Here is a 10,459-nt window from a genome sequence, read left to right as displayed (position 1 = left end):
GTGGCTTCACCAAGAAAGACCAAAAAGAAACATTAGGTGAGATGACTGCATAGTACAGGCCAGGAATTTTATCAAGAAAGGGTTTTATCAGAATTAAAAGCTCTATTTGAGAACTTTAAAACAGTCAATCCTCATCCAATGGCTTCACCTTGACAATCTAAATGTTGACACTCAAGAAAAGAGCAAAACCCATGGGCAACATCTGTGCCAGGGAACAAAACATTTTGTTTTCAAAGCTGATGATGTTACTGCTTGTGGGGAACAATCCTGGGCTCGTTTTATCCAATTTGAGCCTGGGAAGGACAGGACAGTGCCTGGACAGTGCCAGCTGGCCCAGCCCAAATCAGTGCCAGGAGCTGTTCTGTGAATTTAGCAAGGTGAGCAGTCAGATTCCAGCCCTCTTTGTGGTGATCTGGCATTGTTTAATTTACCAATACAATGGGTTTGTGTGCTGGATGAAGTGACAGAATGTGGCAATTTTCTGCTTTCTGCCACAGGATTTGTGTCTTTTGCTACACTATCAGGCATTTCTGCTTGTGGTTCTGCCCAGGTGCTATGGAATCACCTCCAGGTCCTGGCCACTGTAAAATTAACCCTGTCCTGGTCAGAACCAGGACACTCCCTCAAAATGCTATCGAATGGTAACCTCTCTTCCTTGCACAGACTGCACTGAATTGACCAAGCTGCTTGAAACTCTCCATACTGGGCATGTTTTTGAGACATCACCTCTTCCCTTTCTTATTCTGTTCTGATAGAAGAAGAACTTCCTCCTATGATTAACACTATATATCCTGCTTTCCTGTGTTAAATTGAGTCTTGCTTGTACACCCATGGCTTGAGAGCATTGCAACAACCACCCACATTCTTACAGCTGAATCTCCTCTGCTGAGGATGTTCAGTGAAGGACACTTGCCCTGAGCAGCTCATGATTTCATGAGCAGCTGCTGGATTTCATGAGTTGGATGCTGTCTTTGTTCCTGAGCTGTGTGAGACTTAGAGCAAAAAGGCACTGGAACAACTCTTGTGGAGTCTCCATGCTTGGAGATCTACAAAACCCTGCTGAAATGAAAGGCTTTTAAAGTTTCCCAGATTCCTAAGTTTAGGCTGTTACTGCTATACTTGAGCACCTAAATTCCACCTAAATCACACCTGAGATGCCTCCATACTCTTGTGAATTTTAAAATCCCTTACACAGTATCACAGAATGGTTTGGGCTGGAAGGGACCTTAAAGACCATCTTGTTCCAGCCCCCTGCCATGGGCAGAGATGTCACCCACTAAACCAGGCTGCTCATTATGGTGATCTTAGGCTCAGATATTATAAGGAGAAGGAAAACACAGAGGTGAGGTGTGGCTGTTGGCCAAGTCAGAACTTTGGAGTGTCACAGAGTGACCTCAGAGGTTGCTTCTCTTCTGGTACACTACACTGGACAGAGCATCCTCTAGTTCTGCACTGGAGTAGCTCACACAGTCCTGTCTCCAGCAGACTTTGAGTCTGCTGAGCCCCTGCAGCAAACACCTTTCCTCTAACACTTCCACTCAGAGACTCCTGCCCCAACCTCCTGTCTCCCACACTCAGCCATAAAGCTGGAAAACAAAACTCCCAACCTTCCTTCCCTTGCCTGCCCCCTCAGCCTGGCTTTATTTCCCAGGGCTGCTGGTGGTTGAAGAACAATTGGTTTTTGCTCATCTGAGGGGATTTGCATTGTGAATCTTCTCGACAAGCCAAGGAGCAAAAGGGTGGGAGAGGAGGGGTGGGAGGAGAGATGCTCTGCCAGCCAGGCAGGCGGGATCGCGCTGGCAGCGGCTCTGCCTGGCTCTCACTCTGCCTCCCGGGGGAAAACCCTTCCTCTCACTCCAGGCTTCTGCCCTCCACTCCACAGGCAGCACAAGGAGGCAGCAGAAGGGTCCCTGCACTGCCAGCACCCAGCACCAGCCCTGACCTGCAGCAGGCAAACCATGAGGACGAGCTCTTTGCTCCTGCAGCGCCTTCACCTTTGATTGAAAACCTTCAGGCATCTCCCCAAGGGACCATGGAGGAGCAGTACATTTCCAAACTCCACCCAGTAGTGGATTATGGAGCTGGGGTCTTTCTTCTCATCATAGGTGAGTTCACAGCCTGCTGGTTTGCTTGGAGCCAGGGAACAGGATACAGGGATTCCCTGTCTGTGCTGTGGTCAGGCAGCAGAACCTGGAGGGAAATGGCAGCAAGTATTCCCCACAGCTTCCCCTGCTTAGTGCCCTGGAGTTGGTTGGCAGCCAGGATTATTCTCCACTCTTGGATTTGGAATCTTGTTTTGGTGCTGAAGAATGGCCAGCACAAATTTGCCTCTGTGGCATCACCAGGGTTTGAAATAAGTTTTCTGTCACTTTCTGTGGCATCTGAGCCCTGAGAACTGAGCCAGGGCAGCTCCATCCATGGGCCTGGTCAGGGGGAAGCAGCTGTGGGCTGGCCCGGGGTGGGAGAGGTGTCATTCTGCTCTGTCTGGGCAGGATGCACTGCTACAGAACAGCAAAGGGTTTCCAAACAGCAGTTCTGGGGTTTGCAGCAGCCTGTTTGCCCTGCTGCAGGCAGATTGAAAATTAAATAAAAGTGGGGATAGCTACCAGCCCATTGCTTAAGTGTGTTCTTCCTTGTCTGCTTCTTGCATGTACACAGGCATTTTTTTTCTACCCTCGTGGATTTGGAGAGGAGTGGAACTTGTTTAGGCATACTTTCCACCTGATTTTTTCCTAAGAGTCCTTCCTTCAACTCTCTTACAAACTCAGTTTGACATAAGAAAGACAAACCTATATTTTCATGTGCTTTAATACTGAGGCTCTGGGCAGAAGTGCTAGACTTTAGCACTTCTTATTTCCTCTTGTTCTGCACAGCAGAGCACAACTCAGGGTGAGAAAATCCCTGTTTACAAAAAATGAAGGGCTTTTCCAAGTCAGGATGCCAGCTCCCATCTCTCAGAAATGCAGATACATAGATGCACTTAAGGCACAATGGGAAGGGGCAGCAAAAAAGGGCTGGGGGCTGGAGCTCCCCATGTTTGTGTCCCACCATGCTGCAGTCTCACACCTCTCCTAAAGGACTCTGAGGCACTGAAATCCAGGCACAGCTTCCAGCAGGGATCCAGAGCCCTGTGTGGCAGCCAGGTTCACTGCATCCTGCGGGGACTCTCAGAAATAAAGCAGTGAGCTGAACTGAATCAGGTGCTGTATTTATCCATAGCTTTGCCACTCACTGGGGCTGCAGGTTTGTGCCCTGAAATGATGTTTTTTATTAGGAACAAGGCCTGGGCATGGGTGGCAGCATTCACCACCAGCTGTTTGGTCACTGTCCCACAGTTATGGTTGTGTCCTGTGCCAGCCAGGCTGTGGGATGGAGGGGAAGAGCTTCTGTCAAGGGGAAGGAGGGACTGGGGGTCACCTCTGATGACAAAGCTGCTTCCTGCATCTTGTGTAAGGGCTGGGCTCTTACCAAAGAAAGTGAATTGGGTTCATTTTTCCTCCTGAAGCCTGAGGATGTTGTTTTGGGACCTTCACCGTGAGAAACAGAATGAGGGGCTGGAGCATGTCCAGGGAAGGGAATTGAGCTGGGGAAGGGTCTGGAGCACCAGGAGGGGCTGAGGGAGCTGGGGAAGGGGCTCAGCCTGGAGAAAAGGAGCTCAGGGGGGTCCTTGTGGCTCTGCAAAACTCCTGACAGGAGGGGACAGCCAGGGGGGTCGGGCTCTGCTCCCAGATAAGAAGTAACAGGACAAGAAGAAATTGCCTCAAGTTGCACCAGGGCAAGTTTAGATTGGATTTTAGGAAACATTTCTTCATGGAAAGGACTGTGAAGCATTGGAACAGGTTGCCCAGGGCAGTGGTGGAATCACCATCCCTGGGAGGATTTAAAAGCTGAGTGGATGTGGCATTTGGGGACGTGCTTTAGAGGTGACCTGGTCAGTGCTGGGGAGTGGTTGGACCCAATGATCTTAGAGGTGTTTTCCAGTCCAAAGGATTCAATGATTCCATGGTTCCATGTCCCAGCCTGTGGAGAGAGCTCTGCCCACTGAGCCCCAGGCTGCTCTGCCAGCCAAGCCCCCCTGGGCATCATCCCATGTGTGCAGACACAGAGACCTGAGAGCTCAGGGAGCCCTTCAAGGGCATCCAGAGGTGGCAAATGAAGGTGTGGGGTCAGAAAGGGAATGAAGGAGCGACAGACGGTCTCAGATTGGTGTCCCCATTTCAGTTTAGCCTTCCTCTTGACACCTCCGAGGATTTTGTACTTATGCCAATAGATTTATTCCACTTTATTGCATGGGCCTCTATTAACTCTTCTGTGGGCACTTTAAGTGGTACCTGTGGGCAAATGCAGCCTTCCTGCATTCACAGCCACAAGGGAACAGGACAGAACCTTTTCCTGTCTCCCTCTTCCACATCTGACTTTAGAGGACTCCTTCTCAGGAAAACCTTTCATCAAAATATTGCTCCAGCACCATGTTCACTAGAAAGAAGAGAGAAAATGAGTTGTTTGGTGCGTGTACTTCTGGCACTGCTGTCACCAGCACTTTGAAGCCCTGTGGCACAGCTGAATAATGTATGTCTGACAGCTCCTTTTGCAAAGCAAGCTCTGGGTCTGTTGCAGCCCCTGGCTAAACAACTCCCATGGCCCCACTGCTCTCAGAGCCACCAGAACAGTCATGCTAATTCTCAGGGACCAGCAAGGGCTCTGAGCTGCCCAGGCAGCACATGGCCACCACCCAGGCAGCTCAGAGCCCAGTGTTGGGGCTCCAGTTGGAGGTGAGGGGGTCACACAGAGGGAAGGCTTTGGGAAATGCAGGGGACAGGTGGCCAGGATGGCTGGAGTACTTCAGCAGGAAGGAGAAGGGAGGAGATTCTTTCTCAGTGGAAGAAATACGTGGACCTGCTAGAGTGGGTCCAGAGGAGGCCACAAAGATGCTCTGAGGGCTGGAGCACCTTCACTCTGGAGACAGGCTGGGAGAGCTGGGGGTTCTCTCTGGAAAAGGCTACAGGGAGACCTCATTTTGGCCTTCCAGCACTTAAAGGGAACTTATAAAAAAGACAGAAAGTGACTTTTCACATGGGCAGGCAGTGACAGGACATTCCAAACCCTGCCATGGGCAGGGACACTTCCCACTATCCCAGATTGCTCCAAGCCCTGTCCTACCCTGCCTTGGACACTTCCAGAGATGGAGAAGTCACAGCTTCTTTGGGTACCCTGTGCCAGGGCCTCCCCATCCTCACAGGGAAGAACATCTAATATCTTATTTAAACCTGCTCTCTTTCAGTTTAAATCCATTCCTTATCACTACATAATCTTATAAGAAGTCCCTCCTCAGCTCTGTTGTAGCCCCTCTCAGGCACTTCACAAACTTCCAGTGGATTTCCCAGGTGTGTTAACCGTGTGATATTCCTGTCTGTGTTGGTCCTTCCCTTTCAGCCATCCTGACAATCCTTGGGAATTCAGCCGTCCTTGCCACGGCTGTGAGACGCTCGTCCCTGCTGAAGCCACCCGAGCTGCTCACAGTGAACCTGGCGGTGGCAGACACTGGCATGGCCCTCAGCATGTATCCCCTGGCCATTGCATCTGCCTGGAACCATGCCTGGCTGGGGGGAGACACCTCCTGTGTCTACTATGCCCTGATGGGTTTCCTCTTTGGGGTCTGCAGCATGATGACCCTGTGTGCCATGGCCGTGATTCGATTCCTCGTCACCAACTCATCCAAATCCAACAGTGAGTAAATCACCGATATTGTCACCTGGTGCTGCTGTGTTTGGGCTGGGCTGCTCTGGGAGGTGCTTTGTGGAATGCGGCGTGGGTTATCAGGTCAGTAACAGCAGAATAAACCTCAGCTTTTAGTGCAGTGTCAAATCCTGGTGTTCCCAGCAGGACCTGATTAAATTCTGTATGAAGCAGTGAGGTTTTTCATTTCTCAGTTTTTCCAAGTGAAATTACCTGAAAATGGAGAGCACAAATGTTTTCCTTGACAAAACCGCCTTCCCTTCCTATTTGTATCCAAGCAGATACACTGGAACTTAAAGGAAGGAATATTCTTCTGGCTTTCCTGGGCTGGGACCACTGCACATTCAAGGTGAAATTGATCTGGTAAAGCTCCCTGCCTTTTTAAGCTCCAGATGAGCACTGAGGGCTGTGTTCAGGTCTCATCCAATCCTCTGACAATGCTTCTCTAGAAGCCCCAAGGTTAGGGACCTGCAGCAGCAGCCCAGGTGTGTCTGGAGCCACCATCCTTCTGTCTAAGGAGAAGTTATGGCAAACCCCCTTGTGGCTGGCATGGGATCCATTCATGCTTGCTCTTCCTCTTTCTTGCAGGTAGCAAAATCACCAAGAGCACTGTCTGCATCCTGATTGCTTTTATCTGGCTCTACTCCTTGCTCTGGGCCATCCTGCCCTTGGTGGGCTGGGGCTACTACGGCCCTGAGCCCTTTGGCATCTCCTGTACCATAGCCTGGAGCAAATTCCACAACTCCTCCAATGGTTTCTCCTTCATCCTGAGCATGTTCCTCCTGTGCACGGTGCTGCCTGCACTGACCATCGTTGCCTGTTACCTGGGGATTGCCTGGAAGGTTCATAAAGCATACCAAGAGATCCAGAATATTGACAGGATCCCCAACGCAGCCAAACTGGAGAAAAAGCTGACCCTGGTGAGTTATCCCTGTGATGGGAAGAGTGTGCAGTAATCAGGAGCTGGCAGAGAGCTGGCTCTGCTCATGCACAGCTCACAGAATCATGGGATTACAGACACCTATACAGAAATTCTGTGTGGAAACAGGATTTTAATAGATTAATATTAAGTATTAATATATTATTTTTTTTTCCAAATATGGACTTCAGTTGTGCATTTCTTGTGGAAAAGAAGAATTGATCCAAGCTTTCTAGAGGCCAGTCATAGAATCACTGAATTATTAAGGTTGGAAAAGGTCTCTAAGATCATCAGGTCCAACCATTAATTCAGCACTGACAAGTCCACCACTTAACCATGCCCCTAAGTACCATAGCAACACATTTTTTTAATATTGCTAATTACAGTGACTCTACCACTGCACTGGGCAGTCTGTCCCAATGACTGACAACCCCTCCCATGAAGAAATGCTTCCCAATATCCAACCTAAACACCCCCTGGTGCAACCTGAGGGCATTTCCTCTTGTCCTTTCAATTTTTACCTGGGAGCACAGCCTGATCCTCACCTGGCTCTAGCATCCAGGGAGTTGTAGGGAGTGATAAGGTCCTCCTGAGTCTCCTTTCCTCCAGGCTGAGCTCCCCCAGTGTAGGAGCATTGGGGGTAGGACAGTCGGGATGGATGGAGATGAGAGATCTCTGAAGCCAGGTGGTGGAACTGGGGTTTATTGCAAAGGGCCTGGGTGCAGGGCCCTGCTGGGAGCTGCCAGGCACAGCTCAGAGCAGGCCTGAGAGAAGAGAGGGGGAGAGAGGATGAGAGGGTAAGAGCGAAAAAGGGTAAGAGAGCCAAAGGGTAAGAGAGCGAGGTTCTCGTTACAATACCATAAATCTTCTTCTGTGCTGAATATTCTAATTCTCACTAACCAATCTAGTACAAGATACAAATCCTACAGCATTTACATACAGCCTATAAGAACATTACATTACCATACTGTGTTACATTTTAAACCCTAAAAACTCCTCTTTGGGCCCCTTCTGCCAAGCTGGTAGGGTCTGTCTGCTCTGACCCTTGGAGCTGTCTGCAAGCAGAGGGAATTGTTTCATCAAAAGGGGATTACCTTCAGCCAGCCACACCATTGTTTTCCAGTTGTTCAGTAATTAAGGTATCTCAAAGCTTTCATTTCAATCTCACTTATAGTTTCTATATTCTCAAAATCCTTTGCCAGGCAATTGTATTTAGAAGGCTTTCCTGTTTCATCTTCCCCAACATCCCAGCTGCTCCTCATCAGACCTGTGCTCCAGGCCCTTTCCCAGCTCAGTTCCCTTCTCTGGACACGCTCCAGCCCCTCCAGGTGTCTCTTGTCACAAGGGCCCAGCAAGCCCAGCTTTCGGTGTTGCAGTTCAGGTGTGTCCCACACACACCTCGCGTGCCAGGGCATCCAGCCCTGTCTGTCCAGCTGCAAACAGCTCTGTTCCCTTGCAGATGGCTGTGCTCATCTCAGTGGGATTCCTGAGCTCCTGGACTCCCTATGCAGCCACCAGTTTCTGGTCCATCTTTAACTCCAGCGACTCCCTGCAGCCCGTGGTGACGCTGCTGCCCTGCCTGTTTGCCAAGTCCTCCACGGCCTACAACCCTTTCATCTACTACATCTTCAGCAAGACCTTCCGCTGCGAGGTGAGGAAGCTGCAGTGCTGCTGTGCCTGGAGGGTTCCCTACTTCAGCTCTGACAACTCCATGGAGAATCCCGTGTCCACCATGTGGAGCGGGAGGGACAACGTCCGTCTGTCTGCGGCGCCGAGGGTGCAGAACCTGGGAACTGCAGCTCCCTGAAGAGCGGCCGTGGGGTCAGCCTGGCCTCACTCCCAGGGATGCAGCAAATGAGGTTGTCACTGCCTATCTCATGTCAATACAGAGGTTTAAGTATATATTTTTAATCTCAAATATTGTCTGTAAGCCTCACGGAAAAAAAAAATTAAAAATCTATTTTTTCCCCAAGAAATTCCATTTTAGGGGAAATAGATTTATGTACCAAACATAAAATCATGTAAATTAAACTTATTTTCAGGTAAAAAGAGAATTATTATTTTTGTTGATTTTTTTTTCCTATACTTTTGATTTTATTTAATGCAGTCTATCTGCCAACTGTTGGCCTACCAGTAAAACAGCCATCAGAGAAAACCATAGGTTGCACACAGTGTTACCAAATAAACACAGCTGAGTGTGTAGTTTTCCAGAGATTCCGACTGAAAACCATATGGGGAGCAAGAAATGTTCACTTCCAGGAAAAGGTGAGAATGTGGCTGCTCCCAGATGATACAGAGATCTGGGGTTCCTTGCTCTCCCAGAGGTGCAGCTCCAACTCCTCCAAGCACAAGTCCAAGGAGCTGAGCAGCCTTGGCTGGATGAGGTTTGGTGGGAAAGTGGCAGTCAGTGAAGGATGCCCTGTGTGTCCCAAATGGCACAGGGAAGGGAAGGGAAGGGAAGGGAAGGGAAGGGAAGGGAAGGGAAGGGAAGGGAAGGGAAGGGAAGGGAAGGGAAGGGAAGGGAAGGGAAGGGAAGGGAAGGGAAGGGAAGGGAAGGGAAGGGAAGGGAAGGGAAGGGAAGGGAAGGGAAGGGAAGGGAAGCTCTCAGCAGTTGGAACTGTGTTCTTCAGCTGTTGCTGGCTGAGGTACAACAGCTCTTCTGCCACAGAAGCTGTTGGAGCACTTAAGGATCGGAATTGTTAAGGTTGGAAAAGACCTTCTAAATCATGTGCAACCACCAACCCATCACCACCGTGTTCACCACTAAGCCATGTCCTCCAGTGCCACATCCATGTATTTTGGGAACTCTTTCAGGGATGGTGGGTCCATCACTTCCCTGGGCAGCCTGTTGCAGTGCTTCACCACCTTTTCTCTGCAGCTGTTCTCTGTAGAGGATGACACAAGGCATTCCCCAGGTGACCGCCCTAGCAGGGACACCCTGCAGATGCAGTCCTGGCTCTCATGGCTTCCATGGGAGCTCCTGAGATCCCAAATTCCCCCCTTGCTAGAGCACTGACATGACTGCAACTGAGAATATTTGCTGATTCAGTACAACCATAACACCTGGTCTGGTTGGTTGTTGTTTTAAGTTTTGAGAAGGTAATTTATGATCACATTACAATTCCATGGTTATTTCCTACCCAGGCCTGGACTGTGCTGTCTTTTGAGGATGCAAGCACTGAGTTCAGAAGCGAGTCTGGGCACCTCATGTTTGCAATCACCAGTGCAACCACCTCAATACAAACCAAAATTTAATCTAAAAACTCCCAACAGATCAGACCTCTCACATATTAGGAGTTTTCTCACCACTCTTAGGAGGTTTACAATGCAGACACTCAACCTGAGCCAGCCACCTTTGCCTTCTTTCTTTCCATTGAGGACAAATGGAGCTCCCTATGGAGCTAACTATAAAGTCAGATAATACCACTAGAACTCTGATTTGTATTAAAATAAGTTCAATTTCAATGCCTTACATTGAAAAACTTCTAGGCAGTGTTTGGATATTGAGGCATAGGAATAACTTACAGATTTTTTATAGAAAATTTCTGTTAATGGTCAATTTTCCATCTATAAAATTAAATGTGACTCACTTCAGAACAAAGATCAATTATTTGAGAGAGGTCATTATTCCAGAAGTTACAGCACAAGGATAACACTGCAAAGGCTTGGATTCCACCCCATTATTTTGCCAGTAATATTGTGCAACCTAAACTTTGTCTTGGGTTCTTCTCTCATCCACATAACAGATACAGTTTTGCTGCTCATGAATGTAAAACACAAGTTGTTTGATGAACAACTTCATAA

General features: G+C 49.0%; 1 protein-coding gene across 1 annotated transcript; it reads left to right on the top strand.

Annotated features, from left to right (window-relative positions):
• The first annotated feature begins 2,032 nt into the window (after positions 1–2,032).
• On the top strand, positions 2,033–8,595 carry LOC129118952 (opsin-5-like). Its single transcript, XM_054630603.2, has 4 exons — positions 2,033–2,105; positions 5,434–5,727; positions 6,325–6,656; positions 8,115–8,595. The coding sequence occupies exons 1-4, from the start codon at positions 2,033–2,035 to the stop codon at positions 8,460–8,462; spliced, it is 1,047 nt and encodes a 348-aa protein (XP_054486578.2). The 3' UTR covers positions 8,463–8,595.
• Positions 8,596–10,459: the final 1,864 nt, after the last annotated feature.

The sequence above is a fragment of the Agelaius phoeniceus genome, chromosome 3 (assembly GCF_051311805.1).
Source record: "Agelaius phoeniceus isolate bAgePho1 chromosome 3, bAgePho1.hap1, whole genome shotgun sequence".
NCBI lineage: Eukaryota > Metazoa > Chordata > Aves > Passeriformes > Icteridae > Agelaius > Agelaius phoeniceus.
Note: the sequence above shows the minus strand (reverse complement) of the source record. Positions and strands in the feature narration are given on the sequence as shown.

Excerpts from the sequence above, each read along its gene's own strand:
- LOC129118952 (XM_054630603.2), top strand. The coding sequence starts at position 2,033 with ATGGAGGAGCAGTACATTTCCAAACTCCACCCAGTAGTGGATTATGGA. Across the intron at positions 2,106-5,433 it reads GGTCTTTCTTCTCATCATAG|CCATCCTGACAATCCTTGGG; the intron begins GTGAGTTCACAG and ends CTTCCCTTTCAG. Across the intron at positions 6,657-8,114 it reads TGGAGAAAAAGCTGACCCTG|ATGGCTGTGCTCATCTCAGT; the intron begins GTGAGTTATCCC and ends GTTCCCTTGCAG.